The 23,393-nt window shown below is 46.2% G+C and overlaps 2 protein-coding genes across 3 annotated transcripts in view; one reads left to right on the top strand and one right to left on the bottom strand.

The window, feature by feature from the left end:
* The window catches only part of LOC126537491 (acid-sensing ion channel 3-like), a 75,989-nt gene extending 69,112 nt beyond the window's left edge, over positions 1-6,877 (bottom strand). For both annotated transcript variants that reach the window (XM_055074294.1, XM_055074295.2), the window contains exons 1-2: positions 6,610-6,877; positions 4,679-4,886 (exon numbers count right to left, since the gene is read on the bottom strand). In XM_055074294.1, coding sequence (XP_054930269.1) covers positions 4,679-4,886; positions 6,610-6,706 — 305 coding nt within the window. In that variant the 5' untranslated portion in view covers positions 6,707-6,877. The remainder of the gene's footprint in view (positions 1-4,678; positions 4,887-6,609) is intronic.
* Positions 6,878-16,318: 9,441 nt separating this feature from the next.
* LOC126537446 (gamma-glutamylaminecyclotransferase C-like) lies at positions 16,319-21,805 on the top strand. The gene is made up of 2 exons (XM_072287639.1): positions 16,319-16,531; positions 20,180-21,805. The coding sequence occupies exons 1-2, from the start codon at positions 16,319-16,321 to the stop codon at positions 20,579-20,581; spliced, it is 615 nt and encodes a 204-aa protein (XP_072143740.1). The 3' UTR covers positions 20,582-21,805.
* Positions 21,806-23,393: the final 1,588 nt, after the last annotated feature.

The raw sequence follows: 23,393 nt of genomic DNA, 5'->3' as shown, positions 1-23,393 counted from the left end.
TATTTGCCTTTAGCTTCCCTTGAAGCTTCCTTTTTTCTGTAACAAATCGTCTAACACTACACGATTTGTTGGAAGTGAACGCATATTCTCGACGTTATTGTAGCAAGTGTCAAATTGGCGCTACTACTCATCCTTTTTTGTCATCTGCGTCATCTGAGATTTTTAGTAAGCGTCATTGTATTGTCGTGAAAAACCCGGCGGAAATGTTTGTCGGCATTTGCTATTGCCAGCAGCACTATTGAATTCCGTCAATCAATCAACAGATTGATTATTCATTCAGTCATGCAAATTCAATCAATCATCAATCAATCCCAGTCCCAGTCCGCAATCAGTCCCAGTTTATTAGCTGCAATACTTCTTCCCAGCACGCAGTGAATAGCATTGGAGAGATGGCGTCTGTTCGTCTAACCCCTTTCTTTATAGGTATCTTCCTACTTTTCTTGTGTAGAATTAAGATAGCTGTGTAATCTCTGTAGATATTTTCTAAGATATTTACGTAAGGGGCCTGCACTCCTTGATTACGTAATGCCTCTATGACTGCTTGTATCTTTACTGAACCAAATGATTTTCGTAATACATGAAAGCGATATAGAGAGGCTGATTGTGTAGGCCTATTGTGTAGAGAGCCTTGCTGTTACAACCTCATTTGTTCAAACCAAATTAAAAGCGCTTCGAAATAAGCACTAAGTTGTTTTTTAAGAACTTTATAAAATCGCGAGGAATGACGTGCACGCACCCACGACGGTAGACTCGCCGCTGATTTCGATCGCTTCTGCGACCATTCTACATGAATGGTCAATGTGTCTTTACAAAACTAGCAGAGGTTCAAACTATCTTTACAACAAGGGTCCATTTATTTGCACTCACACCTCTAGTGATGTCGATACAAGCACACTTATTCCTGATCCTCAATGCCTGAACCATTTTGCATAATGGTCTACCTCAGAGCGCGAAAACGGCTGCTACACACAGGTGGAAGAAGGCATAAAAAACGAATTCACAATCCTTGATGCGTTTAGAATTAACTACATCACAAACATATTTCTGGACTAAGCTTCTAACCTTCCACAAATATTTTTTTTTCTTATAACCGACAATTCAGTACTGATGCGTCAAGCTCCGGCAAATATGCTCTCGCAGTGACTTCTGCATTGTACCGGCTTCCTTTTCGCCTCTCCAAACATTTCATGCGTTTGCAGCGGGAAACCAGCCGAGAAGGAACGTTGCTGTGAAATTTATTCTTTTTTATGCATAAAAAGCTTTGACGTAATCTCCACGAGAAAAAGAACGTCGCACGAAGTTGTAAGGTTCCTGCCACATGCTCTCATGAATAGAATTTTGATGGTTGCATTTCGCCAAGGTTCTTCTTTACTTTTTATGCATTCTCTCGTGCCGCTGCACACTACACTACGGTCACCATTTTTTCGTTGTAATTTTATTTTATGGCAAACGATGTTTTACAAAAAACGATTACCTGCGCGTTGGTGAAAACGTGCATTATAACCGTCGCTCTACTCAATCAATGCCGTCTTCTTCAGACCTCATCATCGCCTTTCTTGGTGAAACAACCTGACAATCTGAAAGGATCTTCTGGTTAACAATTTGCACATTTCTGTCAAACGGACATGTTTTCTACATTAACTGTCTATACCTGTAACGGATTGCTTCTCATCCATTTATTTCCTTCTTTCTTTCTACCAAAGCTGAAAGCGTCTCTTGGTTACCTCGAATCGTGACCGGTTCATGCTACCATCCAGTTTAGGTCCCATCACTCCTGGGGAGCGAACATTACCCTACAGGTCTCCCTCAGTTAATACCTTCGCATTTCATTAGGATTTGATCTGTGGTTTACGAATTTTGTCTGAAGCAGTCACATGCGAATATTTGTTGCGGATATGTTTTCTTGTATATCTTCGTGCATGGACAACCAGCTCGAGCCTGGAATAGCTTGGCACTGCCCTTGGTGTCACCCTGTAAATATTGCCTTCTAATTTTTTTTTTTTGTTTCCATGCCTTACATCCAATTTGCTTTCTCTTTTTCCCTTACTTACTTTTTGATGACTCTTGCTTGTCTTTCTACACTTTCAAATACCGTGCACTTGGTTACTAACATTCCTCAACTCTTCCTCCATTTTATGTCCACGCCTTTTAGGTAGAGATATTTGTGCACTTTAGCCACCTGTTTATTTTTATCCACGTTCAAGAGTCCTTCTTCATATCTAATTTACCTCGACGCCTCTCTGCTATTCAAAAGAGGACCAAACCATGCCACCTTTCATTGCCGCATTTGAGGTTTTCCCATGAGACTCCAAAGCAAACTGGCCTACTCGCACTCAAGCGCTGTCGTGCACAAGGCAAACGCTGCTCAAACACCCTACCGCATTCTGCAAACCGCCAGTGACTGCGGTCTGCCATGCAGTATTGAGACATCCGCCGTGGTTTCTTAGTGGCTATGGTATTGGGCTGGTAAGCTCGAGGTCGTGGGCTCCAATCGCGGCCACGGCGGCAGCACTTTGATGGGCGTGGAACGCGAAAACGCCCATGAAAGTACACGTCAAAGAACCCCTGGTTGTTGAATTAATTCCGCAGTGCCCCACTGCGGCGCTGCTGACAATCAAATCGTGGTTTCGGCACATAAAACCCAGCAATTTAAGTTAAATATTTTTAGCGCAGATATCGCAGCCGCCGTCAGATGCCGCGACTAGACCACAAACTGAGTGCACGGCGGCTCGCTGAGGCCAACCGCGTTTGGCTGATATTTGAAGCGTCGGGTTCTACTCCGGCGGCGCTGCGTGTGACGCGGCCGAGCGCGAGCGTTCCAACTCCACCTTGAAAGCGATCTGCGATGGGGACAGAGTGCGCCGAGCGCTGAGAGCTTTGTGTGCGTAGTGCTCTCCCCGCGTAGTTCGCGTTTAACCGAGGGGCAGCACGAAGGTCCATTCGCTCGCTCCTGCTGCCGCGCTTCCTCACGCCAGCGTTGTTACAGCAAGCGTCTGCGGTCATCGAGGAAGATTTGTTCATGTTCGCTTATGCGCGCGTGCGACCACGTTAGACAGTTTCTACATAAAAACGACGGTCCTTACTTCGTATAATAATTTGCTATCGCAATCGATTTTTCGCCTTTCGGGCGAAGCTGCGTCTATCTTTCTTTATTCCTTCCTTTTTCGCATCTGTGTTTAGTACATTGCTGGCACGTGATCTTTGAAACAGCTAGCGGTAGCAATTAATATGTTGCAGAAGGTTCGGAATCGGAGCGCATGCGCCTGGGATCTGGTCGGATTTTCTCTAGAGTGAAAGATATTTGACTCGTAGGAAATATAGTCATGTCCGCATGCAGACAAGATATATCAGGGTGTCAGTTGACTTTAGTGTTTTTCGCTGAACTACACTGCAATGAACATACCAATTGAATCTTCACAGAGAAGGTGCTAAAGGCTGGTGCACCTACTCACAAAAGCATTCCTAAGAGAACCCGTACAATTTTTTTATGCTGCTGAATTGCCAGTATGCGGTCACAGAGGGGAATGTGCGTTGAAAGATGTCGGCTTTCGTTAACAATGGTATGAAGAGATGCAGGTTCCGATATTTTTCTTTCGATTTTTCCAAATTAGTCTTCAGCATGAACTTTCTGTGGACGCGAGAAGTTCCACCGAGCGGTTGACTAAGTACCTTGCCGCTACTTTAAAGCGAGTAGCTGGCATTGCATCTTTAAAAAAAATTATGGGGTTTTACGTGCCAAAACCACTTTCTGATTATGAGGCACGCCGTAGTGGAGGACTCCGGAAATTTTGACCACCTGTGGTTCTTTAACGTGCCCCTAAATCTAAGTACACGGCTGTTTTCGCATTTCGCCCCCAGTGTAGGGTAGCAAACCGGACGCTCGTCTGGTTGACCTCCCTGCCTTTCCTCTCTTTGCTATCTCTCTCGCCCCCATCGAAATGCGGCCGCCATGGCCGGGATTCGATCCCGCGACCTCGTGCTCGGCAACCTAACACCATAGCCACTGAGCAACCACGGCGGGTGTTTCGCTCCTTTTCGTGAATGTTCGATGGTCGATGGTCGGTAGCCGGACGTAGCAAGCAAATGTTCGTCGGTTCGTTCTGTCCTTCGCTCACTCGCTCCCTCCCTCCCTTTCTGGTTCGTTCGTTTGTTCATTCGTTCGTTCATGCTATTTGCTTACATTGGTAATCATCGTCAGTGGTTCCCACATTTTCTTTCTTTTCTATTTTTCATTTAGCCTTATAGATGTTGAAGATGTTATGATGATGATTTATGCTTTCTTCCTTTGAGGATTGTGTTTTCAAAAAGAAAGCCCCAATCAGCTGCTCACAAGAATAAAGCAAGAAAATAATTAAAATGCACCCAGGGAAGAAAGCGAGCGGCTCATTTTGTGTTCCCATCACCAAAGGGGTTCACGTCACGTTGCTTCATGGGAAATAGGCTCTACATGACTGTCCCACCCCTCAGAACATTGTTTGGTTCCTGGTAGCTTTTAGTATCGCCTACTTCACGATCGACCCTACCCAACTCGCCCAGATATTGTCTGCATGCTCGGCGACTATAAGTTGCCGCTTGCATTCCAAGGTACCATTCCCATAAGCCTCCCGTTAAAAATTTTTTTTATTACTAAATTCCAAAGTTTTCACGTGATGCTCCCTCCTAGCCTCAGTTTCCTTACCCTGCGAGCCGAAGCCGCACATGCGCTGATGAACGAAAGGCGCACGTTGAACCGCACAGATGTCGCCTTGGCTTTTGTTCTTTACAGGGCTTTGAGGCACTCTTGAGGCATGTCGAAGACGTCATTTGAGGGCGATCATCTCCTGGCAAAGACCGTTTCTGCATGCCCCATTGTTGACGTAGACGTGCGATGGCGATGCCGACAGGATCTGTGCAGCAAACGCAAAGAAAAATTATCCTATCAAAATAAGATCTGCCTACTCTACTGGCGGGAATCTCGTCAGAATTTTCTAAGCGCACGTTGCTTCCATGCGTGACCATTGGCAATGCCACGAGTGGAGGCATTGCCATCGAACGCGTGATGCCGTCTGCTTCACTATCTCCGCCCCCCCCCCCCCCCCATAATCGCTGCGTTCCCTGTCTTCTTTCTATGAGATACTCATGTTCGCCCTATACTATTTTCATGTCACTGTCATTAAGATGACAGTCACTAGCAGTTCCTCACCCTCATGCCTTTTGTCGCGTCCTCACCTCGCCTTTACACTACCGTTCAAAATTTTGTGCACCCTTCTTCGCCCTTACGTTGACACGGCTACCATCCTTCTCAAATCCCTTCGGTTCGCGACAACTCAACAAACAAAAACATTTACTGCTCTCGTTAGCACAGTTTACAAATACGATTGCCTACCATGCCATTACAATTCTCGAAGCGCGCCACATTCCTTTGCTTATAAGAATAAAAATATCGCTTAGATCCCAGAAAGGCAAAGGTGATCCTAAAGGGAATCGCAACTCGCGAAGTTAAGCGACTACATCAAGCCGATGTACCTGCGATTCAGGTTTTCCTAAGTCTTGAATTATTAATGTGTTGGCGTTCTTAGGGTACTTAGTGCTCTTTCTTTCCGTCCGTCCGTCCGTCCGTCCGTATGTATGTATGTATGTATGTATGTATGTGTGTGTGTATGTATGTATGTATGTATGTATGTATGTATGTATGTATGTATGTATGTATGTATGTATGTATGTATGTATGTATGTATGTATGTATGTATGTATGTATGTATGTCCATCCGTGTTTTTATCTAATTGCTTTCCCGCCTAACTGAGTCACTGGGTAGTCTGGAGTCGAAGGGTTAGTGCATGCGTGCTGTGCTAAGGTAACAGGGTTCGAAACCAACCGTTGGACCAGCTTAGGTCCCTGAACAAGTCCCAGTGTACACACGTGCCGCTCTTCAACCAATCGGTTTCGCGTTCGCATTTGTTACTGTAGATGCGGGACTGGGTAGGCACCACTGCTCGAAGGAACTCTTTGACGAATACTTCGAGCACTTGTCATGTTCCACTTGTGCTGTGCTGGTCTGCAGTGAACCTCTTTGAGGCGAACTCGGGTCACCGGTTATGAGCCAGCAGCTGTCTGCTGCTCATCAATGAAAGTCTTTAATGGCAACTTGGCTTACTTGGTGCGGGCCACTGGTTATTTGACGGTCTACAATGACGAAAAAGTAGGCGGCACTCATGTGCTCCGCCGTGCATTGAGCGACGCGAGCAAAACCCGTAGGCCTGGATTTTTTACTTCGTAATACACGTAGAGTAATGCACAAACACCTAATAATATATGAAATGCAATTTTAAGCAATATGCATGGGGTACCTAACAACAGCCGACTTAGGTAGAGTAATCTCATAACTACATCTGAAGTACCAAGATCACCACTTTGAGCCACTTACTGGTTTTTGAGAGCTTCTTTGCCAATTTAATATTATAACTCCTTATTAAACCACGAACAGCGTGCTCGACTGTATCACTATATCGCGCGGGGCTTCCTCCATGTAAACTGCAATTCGGCGTTCGTAAGGCTAGTGAGAGGCTCGGAAATTCTCGTGAAATCTGGGGCAAAACGCCTGTAACACGCACGGAACCCGAAGAACCTACCTAGAGGTTTCTTGTGTTCTCTGGAGGGGCCTTCCTTGTCGCCAGCTCTAGAGGCGCTTGGGCTGGTGTCCCGGCTCGGGGGGCGTGTCCGAAGCATAAGCACCTCCACGAAATGTCACGTAGATGAGCGTGAGCTAGCTGGCACGCCGGCAGACAGAAACAGACACTACGTGGGCAATGAACTTAGAGCGTTTATTCGGCGAACTTCTGCCCGAAAGCAAGCGCACCAACAACTCGGTGACGGCGAAAACCGCAAGCGCGCGAGCGGCGTTCGTGCGACTGAGCCACCGAAAGCGGTCGTTCCGTGTTTATACCTTGCGTCGCGGAATACGCGAAACGCGTCCAGCGCGTCCAGCGACGCCGCGCGCGTCGCTTCGCGTAGGCACAAAAGTGATAACATGCGTGAACGGTAAAGCAGAAATAAATGCACGTTGCAATATCGTGATCTTTTAATTTCCATCAGCGCCTCCTAACACATTCTGGCCGGTTGTCATTCCCCTTAAGACATTAGAAAGCTTTAGTACTGCGCCATGACGATGCGTACGCAGCACGCAAGCGCTCTGCGGAACGTAGCAACGCGTGTCACGTCAGGGCTTACGTCACGTCAGGGCTTACGTCACGTCAGGCTTACGTCACGTCAGGCTTACGTCACGTCAGGCTTACGTCACGTCAGGGAAATGCCTACGTGCGTAAGCGGGCAATCGTCGTTGGACGCCGGGCACGTCCGGGTTCGTTGGCCGCGTCCGACAGTGCGTCGAACCATCGGTCGAACTATGGACGCTGTTGATCTCGCCAACGTGACGTAAATTGTGCGCTCAAACAGCGCACACTGAACACTTTCTCAAAAACAAAGATGATATATTTTGGAATGGATTCATAACGTGCACGATCCTGGAATAGGTTCGGCGCGTTCACTTCATGCAGCAAGGCCAAATCGCAGGTCATGGAAAAGTACAGCCTTCTGCTTGTCGCCTTTGACGCCGCCATGTCGCGAAACTCCTTTGTCTCGCGCTCTCCCGAACAAACGCGAACCACGAGAGATGCACGCAAGGCTCCCCACGTACGGACGAGAGAATCGGATGTGTGCGTACGCGGCGGCACCATACGCATCATGTACCGCTCGTTTTGACTTCTTCACGTGCGCACTTTGCAGAACGTAGCGATCTAACGTACGCTACGTACGCAGTACTAAGACTGTCTATTTTCGTGCTTGGCTGACGCACCCGAACGATCGAATAGTTTCTACTGCGGGATTTTTTCATGCTTGCTCTCGAAGTCCTCGCGCTCAAACTGTGGCGATTTCCGTGATCGGGGCTCATATTCATAAAAAGACACTTACGCTGTAATTGCGCGTACGAAGAAAATTCCGGTCAATCTTTATGGTGGGGATATCATTAGCGAAGGCAGCCAGGCATTGGCAAAAAGCACTTGAGGAGAAAATGCCGCGGTTAATTCGGCCCCCGACGAACGACTCGTCACTTTTGCAGTAATTCGAGTGCATTAAAACTAACCTGTCGCGTCTACAAAGGGACATCCCGCATTTACCCCCACCAGCAAAAACAAACAAGCACTGAGCGCTGAACTTCGTATAGTTGCACGTCTGCCACCAATTGAAAAACGTTTAAAGTATGCGCATTCCAATACTCGTGATAGGTTCTTTTTTCTTTTTTTACGGCGACAACTGTTTAAAGCTTAAAAGGGCGTTGACTGTATCCGTCCGTCCTTCCCGTTACGTCCTCGTCATCGTTGAGTCGTTTTGTTTTGCAAAGTTTACGAATTCGTAGTTCGCACACCACAGTTGCTGCGTTTCCAAATAATGCCATTGTGACGACACAGTTGACAAAGTGGGGCGCGTTAGCCACTGCGCTACCGCGCAGCTTGATCCCTAGGAAACTTGCGTGGGGCTTTCTTCATCCCTCGGTAGGGGCATCTGTGCATGTGTGTCGGAGTCCACAAAAGGCGTTACAGCAGCGGACGAGGACGACGTCATGGGTTTGAGAGGTAGATAAAGAACACGGTAAAAGGATGAGCGTCTTTCTCTTAAAATCCTAGGGAAAAAAACCATTCACGATTACAATATTTCTTTATGCGAAATTTAGTGCATTTGTATACGTGTTTTCATTTCGCGATAAACTGAGGCATCGCACCGATCACCACACCTACGGCCAGAGACACGACACGCGGTGCTATATACTGACCAGTCGCACAGTTGCCACTTCCCGGACATTGCAGCTTACGGAATAGCATTCTTTAAAGGGAAACGCTTGCACAGCACGCTATGAGTGAAAGCGAGCTTTCTATTTCTTTTTGTCTTTCCTCCGCCCAGCCGGTACCACCGCTGCCGCGGTTGCGTACCTCCACTGAATAAAACTAAAGGTAGGGCCATGCTTTTAAGATTGCCGCCGGCCTCCTTCCCTGCACTTTCCCTCGATGCTGGGCCTTTCCATTTGCCGAACACCATCACGTGCTCACGCACGCTTTTTTTTAGAGCTTTTTTTTTGCTTCCGCCGCCATCGTGGTGCAAAACAATGCGAGTGGCCTGGCTACGCAGGCACCACATTTCCCGCCACCTTTGTGCTTTTGTAGCGTAGTTCCGGCGTTCGCGATGCCATGTTACTGTGTTTTCGGGTGAACCACACGTGAAATTGACGGCAAGGGATTCTCCGGATTCCATCTGCGAAGCGAATTGCTCAGCGCAGGAAGGTGTGGCTCCCCTTCCAGTTATCCTGCACGCCATCCGCACCAAAGAGCTGTGGGAAGATGCCCTCAGTTACGGCCCTTTCGAGGTTCGCCTGGCTGTATAGTTCAACGGGCCCATACTGTTTATGAGATCGTTCTAGGGATTCCAGAGTACGGGTCCCTCCCGCACTCTTACCTTTCTAAAATAAAAATATTTGCTCTCTGGCTTCAAAGAGTCAGGCGGGCTGATTTCAAACCAACCCAGCGTTCCGGCTCCGTGAGATAAGCGAGCGAGAGAAAATAAACATCTATATTACATAAATGAAGCTTTGGAGAGGCGTCCTCATTCCAGAATACCGGGAGCACCGGCCGCGTCCTCAGCCCTCACAATGAGCTGTTGCCAATCTTCCAGACTGGAGCTGGCCAAGGATCCGTCTCCCAGCGCTGGTTGCTTCGATAAAGGTTCGGCGATTCTTCGCTCATCACTAATCTTATATGCTGGCACTTGTTGTATGCGGCTTGGTTAGATTTCCACTCCCCGAAGTGCTACGTGTTCGTCACTGCGTTTATTTATAACTTTCGTTCTCGACTTCAGTCAACTCGTCTTCGAACACCGGTGTTTTTGCTCGACTCGGTCATGCGTTCCATGGCGTTGTCTTTGTTTACTCTGAATGCATGCGAACACCAGCTTTTGAGTGTATCGCCTTCCATTACAAAGCGGTGATGGTACGCAGGCAAAAAGTAGTGCCTACCTACGGGAAGACGAACTTACTGGGGAGAGTTTGCTCCTGCAAAAGAAACTGAACACGGTGGTCGGCGAAGATTAAAGTACCTATCGCTATCGTCCGCGCTCAAAGACGCCTGGAGGATCGATAACTGTCTCGAAAATAGTAGAAAGTGCAGCGCGCGATTAACGTAAAGACAATTCTAATCGCGTATTCGGCAGTCGCCCAATCGCTGACAACTGAAGAGTCCAGTGCCAAATGCTGTTCGAACTCCAGGAAGCCCTACGACCAATCCTGTCAACCAATTGTCATGACGTCGCGGGTAATCCGAATAATTCGTGGTTACCCGTTTCCCTGCAGTGTCCCGATAGCGGATCAAAGTAGATTGACTGCCACGTCATCATATGCCGACAAACAAAGCTATTGGCCTCCTTTGAGGGGCATTTGTATCGGCGTTTTTGTGCTGTATGTGACTGTAAATGTAGACACAGTGTAGGAGAACTGGTGCGCGTGATGTAAGGGCATCTGAGTGATGTCACGCCTTCCACCAAGCACTCACATGCTTGAACAAAAAATAATTGCCTCCACATTTCAGATAACCGGGGATCACTACTGTGACAGCTTGCTCCTTCACGTTATATGAACGACAGGTCGGGCGTTCCAAGTACATTCATTCAGTTGTCCAATATTCGAAAACGAACAATCCCTCTGAAAATCTACTGGTAACGCTATCCACATTACAATGTCCTTGATTCTAGAGCAAAGTAGTTCTTGCGTGGCTTTCTCAGTGGCCAAGAGAAACTTGGAGGTTAACTCGTCGTTTTTTACTCTGCGTCCACTTTGATAAGTTGGTGGATAGAATAGAAAAAAAAAAAAAAAAGAAACGTACGTAGTTGTGTAGCGCGCAACTAATGTGTCTCTTTATCGACTTACCGCTTCCGCCGATTGATCGGTAGCTGAAAAGTTAGTGATAGCTTTAAGACAACTGCAAATACAGTGGTGGTTGATCATTCACTCTCGCTGCCTAGTCATAATGTTAAAGGCAAGCTGTGCACATTGGCCGCTGGCCGACGAGGGAATGAAGCATGGAGGCGACGGCGTAGATCCACCAACGCCGAGATAGCGCGCGGCGTTGTACATGTCACCAAAAGCGAATGACATTTACATGTCCTCTTTTTATGTTTAGGCAGCCAGTCATAATATAGCGCATAAAATTCTGATTAAAATACGACCTCAAAAGGACGAGCGACACCTAGCGATAGCGTTTACTTCAGAGAGCATCTCTTAGTTTAGTACCGGGCAGAGGGTTACAACGATCGACAGAAGATAGTGTGAGCGCCCCCACCTGCCGGAGGAGGAGAAATGACATGGCCCTACTTTAGGATGGATGGATAGATGGACACTATGAACTTCCCTTTCGGTGGGGTACGCCATCAAGCTCTTGTTACTATATTGCCTAATGCCCTACCTAAGATAAAAAAAAGAAAAAGAACTTTATTTTCTCATCATCGAAGTGGTTCACGTCACGTTGCTTCATGGGAAACATGCTCTTCACGGCTGCAGCACCTCTCAAGACGTTGTCTGGTTCCTGGTAGCTCTTAGTAACGCCATCGTCACGATCGACCCTACCCAACTCGCTCGGATATTGTCTGCACGCTCGGCGACTATAATTTACCGCTTGAATATCGAGGCATCTTTCCCATTAGCCTTTCGGTTATATATCTTTTATTACTAGATTCCAAAATTTTCACGTGATGCTCCCTCCTAGCCTCAGTTTCCTTACCCTTCGAGCAGAAGCCGCAAATGCGCAGATGAACGAGAGGCGCACGTTGAACCGCACAGACGTCGCTTTGGGTTTATTCTTTACTGTGCTTTCAGGCGCTATTCTGGCACGTCGAAGACGTCATTTGCGGGCGTTCATCTTCTGGCAGAGGCCGTTTCTGCATGCCTCATTGTTGACGTATACATGCGATGGGCATGTCGACACGTTCTGTGCAGCAAACACCATAAAAATATATCCTAATAAAATAAAATCTGGATATTCTTCTGGCGTAGATCTCGTAGGAATTTTCTAAACGCACGTTGCTTTCAAGCGTGGCCTACAGGCGTCAATTGGTTGGGAATTTTCTAACCACAGGTTCCTTTTATGCGTGACCTATGGCAGTGCCACGAGCGCGTGACATCGTCTGTTTCACTACCTCCCTCACCTCACCCCCACTATAATCGCTGCGTTTCCTCTCGTCCTTCTGTGGGTTACTCATGTTCGCCTACTACTATTTTCATGTCACTGTCATGAAGATGACGGTCACTATCAGCGGTGTCCAAATACCCAAATCTTTCGTTTTCCTTCCTCACCCTCGTGCCTTTTGTCGCGTGCTCACCTCCCCTTTACAGTCCCGTTGAAAATTTCATCCACCCTTCTTCGCCCTTACGTTGACAAGGCTACCATCCTTCTCAAATGCCTCCGGTTCGCGACAATTTAACAAAAAAAAAACATTTACTCCTCTCGTTAGCACAGTTTACTAATACGGTTGCCTACCATATGCCATTCCAATCATCGAAGTGCGCCACATTGCTTTGCTTATAGGAATTAAAAAATCGCTTCGATTCTAGAAAAGCAAAGGTGTTCCAAAGGGTACAGCAACTCGCGAAGTTTAGCGACTACATTAAGCCGATGTACCTCCTATACATGTTTTCCGAACTGTTGAATTTTTTAAGTGTAGCGTTCTTAGGGTACTTCGTGCTCTTTCCAGGGGCTACATTTGTATTTATGTATCTATTCACAATATATAAATTTCGGGGTTTTACGCCCCAAAACTATGAATTTATTCACGCCATAGCCTCTGGGCAACTCCAGCGAGTCTGTCTGTCTGTCTGTCCGTCCGTCCGTCCGTCCGTCCGTGTTTTTACCTAATTGCTTTCCCGTCTACCTGAGTCACTATGTAGTCCGGAGTCGAAAGGTAAACCCATGAAGCTGCTCTGCTAAGGTTGGTCCAACCAACCTTTGGACAAGCTTAGACCACTCAGTAAGTTCCAGTGTACACACGTGTCGCTCTTCAATGAATCGGTTCCACGCCCACATTTGTGGCTGTAGATGCGGGACTGAGTAGGCACCATTGTTCGAAGAAACCCTTTGACGGTTTCTTCGTCTCCACGTCATGAAATGCCGACAGAGAAAGCTATTGACCTCCTTTGAGAGACAGCTGTTGCTGCGCTTTTGTGTTGTACGTGACTGTAAATGTAGAGACAGTGTTGGAGAAGCGGTGCGCCTGATCTGAAGGCATTTCAGTGATGTCACGTCTTCCGCCAAGCACTCACACGCTTGAACAAACAAAAAAGATAGTGACTCCACATTTCATATACCGGGTGTCATCATTGTGACAACTTGATCCTTCACTTTATGTGAACAACTGGCTCGACAGATTCCGACAGGGCCATTCTGGACTCGCTCTTGGCTTTCGCCAAGGACGCGCAGCTTCTAGGACGGCTCTGAATACGCCTCCCCCCTCCTCTTCCTATTCCCCATTATAGGCCTTCGCGCCATCCCTTAATAAATACATTTTGTCATCATCATGTGAACGACCGATCGCGTGTTCCGAGTAGAATCATTTAGTTATCCAATATTCAAATACGAGCCATCCCTCGGAATATCCACATTGCAATGACCTTGAATCTAAAGCAAACTAGTTCTTGCGTGGCTTTCTCAGTGGCCAAGACAAACTTGGAGGGTGACTCATCGGTTTTTCATCTGCGTTCATTTTCATAAGATGGTGGATAAAATACGCAGTACAGAATTTCTAGCGCCCGAGCACAAAACATGCAAGCGACGGTATGGTCCGCAGTACCAGGCTTGCACACACCTGTGAGATGCCTGCTGCCGCGCTTCTGAAGGGGGGAAAAAACGTGCGGGATCTTGTAACGCGTAGTGGAAGCGATTGAAGCTACTAGTGTCTCTTTCTGCGTGGACGTGTAATGTTTTCGAGCACGTTCGCCACGTTTACGACCTCACTCTGCCAACTCTTCTCTCCTGAGGATCTCTGTTTTGGCTGCATTACCTTCCGTTGCACGCCGCCGCGATCTTCGACCCGCCACCGCCACCTAAATAAGTAAAAGCGGACCAATTGCAAACGCGGGCACCACCCTCTTCATCCGGTTATCTATTTTCAGTGCGCTGGCTCGGCCCCATGGTAATACTCTCCACTAGAGCTTGCACTCACCTCCTGGCAGCCAATTAGAAACAAAAAACCGCGCAATCTAAGCAATGTTATTCGTTTTGAAAGCAGAGAAATGTGGCCTCCTATAAATTATTAGAACGTTTGATCAGGCAACGGTACGGGTCACCGCCTGATGCTTACGTCTTGGGTTATACGCAAATTTCACGTCAGGAGAGCGGAATAAAAACACATTGGGATAGTTTTACGTTATAGGAACCCTGGATACTTCGGCTATTTCATGTCGCCTAGCCAAACGCGATATATGAAACTTAGGCTGACGCAAACAAAAGAACAGAAATACCGAAGTGCAAAGTGAGTGCTCATCTGCGCACTTTATGCATATCTCGTTCAATCCAGCTACGGTGATGGCGATGAACCGCAGTACTCATTTTACAACATATCTGCATAGTGTAAGAGAGCGAGAACGCACGCTTCCTTGGAATAGTAACGGATGTTTCTACACCTACGTCATAACGTGGTGAGAAACTACATCTGCAGCTGATCTGCAAAAGGGGATATAAATTGAGCCACAAGCGATCATTTCACTCTCGATGTTGTCGCAGTGTAGCTTGCTGTAGCGCCTAACCAAGAGCTGACCGAGTCTCCATAGTGCTAGGGAATAATTTAGGGCGGGTTTTACGAATTCTGCACGAATAAACAGGGGCTTTGGTTGCCGCTAGTTTGGATCGCTTTCCATCAGAGCGTCTGAAGTACTCACGTTTTTCATTCCAAGCATCGCACAAAGTGGTGAGTGTTCTTTCGTAATTTTGTGCTCGTAGTGGCGCCAGTGACAGCAGTTGTTGCAAGTCAAATTTTCTAGTAGATTGCGCTCAACAGGGCACGTTTTCTATGTCCAGAAGTTACTTTACCCGTAAGGAAAACTTTATGTGGACCAGGGCGTCTCCAAGTGGTCTTTCGGACTGCTTAGGAAGTACTGGGCAGGTCACGCAAAACAGCGTGGGACCAACTTTGCGAGACAGTATGAACAGTGGCAGCTACAATAAAGTTTGATTATTGTAGTACAGCCCGTTCATCGCCGAATTGAGGGTTAATGGCTATGTTGCGTGACCAATGCAGCGCTGCCGGAGTAATCTAAAACGTATGTTCGCAGGTGTCTTAAGTTAGCCACACTGGCCAAATTGTAACGAGCACAATGAAAAGAATTCACATATCATGATGACGAATCGTGTTAAGGAGGTAACGTATCATACGGATGTACACATTTGACGGACGAAGCGACCGGGTATACTCTCGGAGACGATGATGCTACACTATTCAGAAGCCTCTAACAACGGCATATATATGTAGGCCAGAGTGGCTTTCCTCCGATTCAAGCAGGCACCGTTATGAGCCATGAAAATGCATGCTTTTTGATTTCCAATGGAGGATATTGATAGTTCGGTCGATCGTTCGATCACCAGATTGTCACGCACACAGAGAAATACATAAACATAAACACACTCGAACGCCGGTGAACTGCTCAGAAGCAATTGCTTTTGTTGTGTCTACGTGAAGCCTAGAACTGTTTTCACTATACTGTATTCTTTATTCATTGTTTGACACTTATTGAGCACATCTATCAAATAAGAAAAAAAGAGCAGCCGGCGCCGTCTACCAAGCAGCAACGTCTCCTTCGCACAGTAAAAAGAAATAAAGAATCACACAGACACACCAAAACCCAAATACACAGACACACACACAACCAGATACACATAGATACACACTAACAGGTCCTGCCTTGAGGACACCGTTGTTTAAAGTCCTCAACCCAATTTCTCAACAGTTTAGTTGTCCTTCAGGGTTTCAGTTCTAAGTGCTAAAGACACGGACACAAGTGAGATGAGAACGACGCCACAAACGCCGAAAACACAGCTGATAACGGATTCTAAAAATCGAAGAATTTCCTTGAATTCTCTTCCGCTTGTGTGTCTTGTGCCTGTTCTTAAAGTACAAATCCTTACCAACTCGTTGCGTTTTCTATTGTATTAGACTGATTTGCACTCTCCTTATGACTTCATTTCCTGTTGTGCACTTCCGCTATAGGTAAGACCTCTCTCTCTCCCCATCACTGAGCAAGGAAGAGTGAACAACATGGCAGCTGAAATAGGGGGCGACAAGGCTATGCACCCCGTGTTCACCTACGGAACTCTGAAGTGTGGCCAGCCGAACCATCACATCTTGATGAACCCCAACAACGGCCGCGCTACGCTGATTGGCACGGCAAGGACGCTGAAGAAATGGCCGCTGGTTCTCGTGTCCTCGTACGAGATACCGTGTCTGCTGCCCCGTGAGGGCATGGGCCACGTAAGTGCGAATAGAACTAAAATTCCGTGGCCGCAAGAACACTTACGCCAGTCCGGATGCTGGACACGATAATAGCGAAGGCAGCCAGCCAATGGTTCAGGCCGCTTAGGAACAAAAAGCTTCGCGAATTTGGCCCATGTAGTCGAATTAAGAAACTGTTTCGTTCATAAACGCTTTCCCCATTTGCCGATAGTCTTAGCTAATAAGATGTCCACCGTCAGGATTTGTTGCAATATTCTCTTACGTATTAATTATTCGCGTGAGGGAACCCCAGCCATTCCTAATGCTGGGCATAATATTAGCGAAGGCAGCCAGACAACGGCAAAGTGCTTTTACGAACGAACAGCTTTGTGAATTCGTCTCCTAGCTTTGCTGCCCGTTGCCATCGAACATTATCGATAAATGAGAAAAACAAGGAATGCTCCGTGTTTTGTTGACACATGGGACAAGAAAAATGCTATTTTGTTGAGGAACCTGCGAAAGAACAGCGTGGCTGTAGGCGTTAATTCTGCATTAAAAGTATCGTAAAATACATTCATGGTTCCTATTAACAAAAATATCTTACGCTGAAGTTGTTCGTAAGAACAGATTTCAGGCTATCGTGATGTTAGACTTATCATTAGTGAATGCATCAGGCCAATAGTTAAGAGCACTTGCGAACGAACAGCTTTGTCAATCAGGCTCCAGGACACAATTTCGTACAACTTTTCGTTGATATTTATAAACATTGCAATTAACTTGCATGTGCTCTTACGAAACGTTCTAGCTTAAGTACTTTGTTGCGAATGCGAAGGTCCAGGGGTCAATTTTTTTTTTTTGTTCCTAAGTGCTCTTTCTTTTCTCCGCCAGCCAGCCTTCACTCATAATATGCCTAACTGCCAACTCCACCAAATTTTTGTAAATTGTACATATTTATCCCCGTTGCGTTGTGTTCTACAAAAAGTCAATCGTCTTGCGAAAACTGTTTTGGTGGTTTATTGGGTGAGGTGAAGCAAAATTGTGAAAGAAGTGCATGCAATAAATTAATTACGTGGCACTTGCGCCATCTTTCTGAAACAGTGCAAGTCGTCGTTTACTATTGTGGTACTTGAACCAACCAAATTTATTCAGTTTAGCTCTTGAGGCAGAACAAATGGACAACATCATGTTCGATGACAAAGACAATGCGATCTGAAGGAAGTGTGTCGCTTGTCAGTCTCTGCTGTTCCAAGTTTGGTGCTTCTCGCGTTTTCCGTCTGAAGGTAAATCAATAATAAAGCGCGTACATATGGCCTGACAAGGTGAGATCTCGGCGCGAGATTCCTGAAATTCGCTCCACACTCCTCCTCCCATTCGCGGGTTTCTTACGAATTTTAAATCTCGCAGGTTGGCAGGTATGAGTATGTCCAGCATAATAATTGGATGGAAATTTGCTCCTTAAGACAATTCTATGGTATTTGCTCTTATGAACAAGGGCCCAAATTCACAAAGCTCTTCGTTTGTTCTTAGCTATTGGCCAATCGCCTAAGGTAACACTATGCCCAGTATCAGGATTGACTCGAAATTTCTTTTAAGACTTCTAGCGTAAGATGTTTTTCTGAACATGTGCAGAGACGTTTTAGTGAATGCGTTTCCATGTAACTACAGCATATTATAAACATGTCCTTTGTAAAGAGTGCAAAGATGGGACACCATGAGCTGCAGGACTACACACTGACTAACAAGCACTGAATACAACTTGTTGGTCAGCACGTTGTTCTGCCGCTCTCGCTGGGTACCGCAATTGGGTTCTTTATACGCACGGCATTACTCACCAATCGGCCCAAATACGTACCATACTGAAATATATTGTAAATTACGAACGACCACTAAACAAAGACCGGACAGACAAGTACATGTCCATTTAGTTAGTGTTGTATACAATAAATTTATTCTGTCATCGCACCAAAAGTTAAAATACCAGGTGCCGCAACCGGATGCAGGTGCGAGCTCCAGCTGACTGGCATTGCCATTTTATTGCCGAAGGTTTGTTGTCGATACGGCAAACGTTCGTCATGTTGGATGTCTGTGCGTTTGCTGTCATGTGCTCTACTTCGTGTGCAAGATATTAAACTTGCTAGCAGCGAAAAATAACCTATTGCGGCAAGGCTGAGTGTGCAGGCCGAGTACTGATGTTGACTACGGCGCAGCAGAACTGTCCGTGCAATTTCAAACGAAATAACGCGCAGTTATCAAACCACTACATCTAGCTGGTAGACGGGCCTACACATTCCCCATATTGAATCCACCAATAAGAAGGAAACCAATAAAATCAAGGAAACGGCGATGAATTGAAATAAGTGCAATGTACCAGAAACGGTATGGATGTCGAAATGCCGCTCTTCCAACTTTCTTTAGCTGAATGGTAAAATTCTTTAATGAAAGTCGCATAACACTGCATATGAACCAAGATATTGCACCAGGGACCAAGATATTGTTATAGTAGAAGAATAGCAATTTTCTTGTGTGTTTTGAGGGTATCGATGTTGTTTTACTTTAACGTGGTTCTTCACAATTGTTTTGCTGGATATCATATGTATTCCACATTAGAATCAGGGCCCGTATTCACATAAATTCGTACACTATAATTGTCCGTAAGAGTGAACTCAATACAATCCTGATGCTCGATATGCTATTAGCGACGACGGCAGCCTTGAACAATACCAAACAACTACTAGCGAAAATCTTTGTGAATACGCCTTCAGACTTTTTTCCTTTTCTTTTGATATTGTAATCAGCGTTCGCACGATGTTAAATTCGAGCTTCTCACTTCGCACACTGTCCAGCATTGGCCCTCGAACAATGTTTTGTGTGCGTTTAAGGTACCTGAGTGCGCTAGGCGCATTTGCGTGGCAAGACAATGCCCGCCGATCTGGAGATGGAATAAGGCACGGGCTCCGCACTCTGTTCGTGCAGTGGCCGGAATGTTAATGAGCCTTCAAGTATCATTTTGCTTGACGCACGCGAGGTGTCCTCAAAGCCTTGAGCTTTGGAACCTACACGTTTTCAGAATCAGATCAATATGTTTTGTTGTAACATGTTGTTATTACATATTGGGAACTACACTACACGCGGAGATCCCAGAGTCATAGACTGAATTGGGGCCAACTTTGCACTGTAAACAATACAGTACTAATGTTTTCAAGCAGCACCATTAGAGCAACAAACTAGCAGATGCTTAGCAAAAGAAAAAAGTACAGAATGCCTAGAAAGAGAAAGAACATATTCTGCACAATGAGTAACTTCAATGCACAAAGATCGCAAAGAAAAATTATGAAACAAATAAAACTAGAACATGTTCAACAATAACACCCACGCAGGAGCCCCATTGCACACACAAATGAAATCCAGATAAGTATGAAATTAGACGCATACATTGATTAATAGTACATGCAGTAAAAAATGGGGTGCGTAAGATTTTTAATTTAATATCGGGGCACTTAACAGAAAATGATTTACTCCACGATAAAATCGGCCTTCTTCTTGAACTTTAATGATAAGATGCAGTGTATTCCACAATTAAATCACTGATTTACTAGTGGACGGTTTCTTAGCCGTACATTGCTTTTGCGTATATTGCTTCTTTGTTTGTCTACAATAATGAATGAAAAATAAAGCTGCTTTTAATTCCGATTCATTCAGGAGGTGTCCGGTGAAATGTACCTAGTGGACGACCAGATGCTGGAGTCCCTCGACGGCCTCGAGTCGCATCCCGACGTCTACGTCAGGACGCAGCAAGACGTCGCGTTGCTGTCTTCGCGGCTCAACTCGTCTGTCCCTGACGCCGAAGCGAAGTTGCACTCCGGGGGTTTGTCTTCGACAGAGGGCGGCGAAATACGAAAAGCCTGGATTTACTTCGCGCGCAAAGTAGAAGACGAACACCTGTCGCTGCCCTTCGTGTCTCGCTACAACTGCAAGCAAGATATTGAATACCCGACGTCAACTGCGGACAAACAAGAGTCGCTGCGCTTTTTGAACAAACACTTTAAACACACTGCCGTAGACGAAAGCCACTACAGAGCCAAAGCATGACACAGATACACTCTGTGTGTGTAAATAAACGAACTATAACGAAGCAACGTCTTAAATGCATTGCTTGAAGTGCTCCCTTCGCGATTCTTCGAAAAATGCAAATCTTACAGCACACGCGACCTATTATCTTACCCATTCTTGACTACGCTCATTTCGTTTGGTAACCCCTTTATTTATGTTAATGCCATTGGATTTGATGAGGTTCATAATAAGGTTGGGATCAGACGTTCGAGCCTGAAGCCGAATTCACTGAAAAAGCCTGAAGCTGAAAAAAGCCTGAAGCCGAATTCACAAAGATTTTCACTAGTAGTTGTTTGGTATTGTTCAAGGCTGCCGTCGTTGCTAATAGCATGCCGATCATCAGGATTGTCTTGAGTTCACTCTTACGGACAATTCTAGTGATGCGAAATTACGTGAATACGGGCCCTGATTCCGATATGGAATATACATGATATCCTGCCAAAGAATTGTGAAGAACCACGTTAAAGTAAATCCACATCGATACCCTCAAAACACACAAGAAAATTTATATCCTTCTACTGTAACAATATCTTGGTCCCTGGGCCAATATCTTGGTTCATATGCAGTGTTATGCGATTTTCATTAACACATTTTACCATTCAGCTAAAGAAAGTTGGCAGAACGGCACTCCGATATCCATACCGTTTCTGGTACATTGCACTTATTTCAATTCATCGCCGTTTCGCTGATTTTATTGGTTTCCTTCTTATTGGTGGATTCAATATGGGGAATGTGTAGGCCCGTCTACCAGCTAGATGTTGTGGTTTGATAACTGCCCACCCCCCCTCTGCCATAGTGTGCTCCAGGATATGATGATGCTGTCGGCAACTAATACCGCAGAAAATTATTTTTCGCCTGCTTCGCATGTTTTAACTTAAATGAGTACAGACACACATTTTCGGAGGTACAGATATTCTACCACGTGTTTCCGGGCACGTAGCAGGATCACACCGAAGTGCGACAAAGGTTTTAACACAATTACAACACTTTGTCACAGCGTCAAAAACAGGGTCGTGTAGCACTATTCAGGAGGCACAGCGGCAGTTCGCCTTTTTAATACTGAGCGCAAACGCGACTTCTTCTTCTTCACTGCGCCTTGATAGAAGCGGTCACGCATACGCGCAACTCAAGCTTATGACGGCGGTCTACAAGGGCACAGAGTAACAACACCTGAAAACAGAAAAAGAAACACACAAAAGTTAGTTCGACAGGTACTGCTTCATCCGTACCACATGCACCACTTCGGGTAAGTGCTTGCGGCGACTGGAGCTATTGTCATTGTCAGGAACGACCTCGTAGTTCACGTCTCTCAGGTGGTGGGCCACTCTGTACGATCCAAACTACCGTCTTAGCAGTTTTTCGGAAAGTCCACGATGGCGTATGGGTATCCAGACCCGTAGTTTGTCCCCGGGAGTGTATAAAACGGACCTGTGTCAAAGATAGTATTGTTTTGCATTTTGGTCTTGCTGAAGGCAGATACGCACACGGGCGAGCTGTCTGGCTTCTTCGGCACGCTGAGCAAATTCTTCAATGTCGATAGGTATGTCGTCAAACTCGTGCGGCAGCATGGCATCCAATATCGTCGTGGCTTGGCGCCCGTGGACTAAGCTGAACACTGTCCTTTGAATAGTTTCTTGTCGAGCGGTATTGTAAGCAAAGGTTACATAAGCCAAAATTTCATCCCATTTCTTATGTTCCACGTTGACGTACATGCATAGCATGGCTGCGAGGGTCTCATTAAGAGCCTCAGTTAGACCGTCGCTCTGGGGATGTTATGCACTTGTTTTCCGGTGGCTTGTACCACTGAGTCTGAGAGCCAAGTCAAGGAGTTTGGCAGTGAAGGCAGTTCCCCTGTCTGCGATGACTACTTCTGGGGCGCCGTGCCTAAAGACGATGTTTTCGATGAAAAAAGGAACTGCTTCGCCTCCTGTGCCCCGCTGTGTAGCTTTCGTCTCCACGTAACGCGTCAGGTAATCGGTGGCAACAGTGATCCATCTGTTGCCGGGTGTAGAATTAAAAATGAGCCCAGTCAATATGACTGACGTTCAATAAGGATTTCCCCTGACTCACTTCCAATTATTACAGGATGCTGAAACTGCGCATGTGTAATGACATAAGTCACTATAGGTCACGTGCTAATGTGAAACTCTGAACTAATAACGGTCTTTCTTTTACAGGTGTTGAAGTGGTGTGAGGTGTGACAGTGTATGCAGTGGAATACAGAGCAGTCATCAAGTTCCGGTACTTGAAAGGCCGCACTCCAAGGGAGACGTTCGATGAGAAAAAAGAGGTTTATTTGGAAGATTCCCTATCATATGATGTAGTGAAGAACTGGCATCGTCAATTCAATTGTGGTCGGACTTCGGTGGAAACGGCTCCGATAGCACACCATCCAGCAAGTGGAGGCCGCCATTTTAAAAAATCGCCGCGTAATCGTTCAAGACCTAGCCCAAAATGTCAAAATTATTGTGGGGTCAGTGAAAAAAATCATTCAGGACCATCTTTATATGCGTAAGGTATCCGCTCGCTCGGTACCCCGCCTGCTCACACCTTTCCAAAAGCCCGAAAGAGTCGAATGCTCCAAGGCTCTTTTGACCATGTGCCATGAAAACCAGGAGGATTTTTTCAACAGACAGACTACGCAGGATGAAAGCTGGGTCCATCACTATGATCCGGAGACTAAAGTCCAGTCGATGCAATGGAAGCACTTGGATTCACCGCCTCCAAAGAAGGCACGCGCCCAGCCCTCGGCGGGCAAGGTCATGCTCACAGTCTTTTGAGACCAACAAGG

This window comes from Dermacentor andersoni, chromosome 4 (assembly GCF_023375885.2).
Source record: "Dermacentor andersoni chromosome 4, qqDerAnde1_hic_scaffold, whole genome shotgun sequence".
Taxonomy (NCBI): domain Eukaryota; kingdom Metazoa; phylum Arthropoda; class Arachnida; order Ixodida; family Ixodidae; genus Dermacentor; species Dermacentor andersoni.
This window is presented reverse-complemented; position numbering and strand designations above follow the sequence as displayed.

Bases quoted from the DNA above. Each gene is read 5' to 3' on its own strand.
- LOC126537446 (XM_072287639.1), top strand. From the start codon at position 16,319: ATGGCAGCTGAAATAGGGGGCGACAAGGCTATGCACCCCGTGTTCACC. The intron at 16,532-20,179 runs GTAAGTGCGAAT...TGCTTTTAATTC, and splicing joins CCCGTGAGGGCATGGGCCAC to CGATTCATTCAGGAGGTGTC.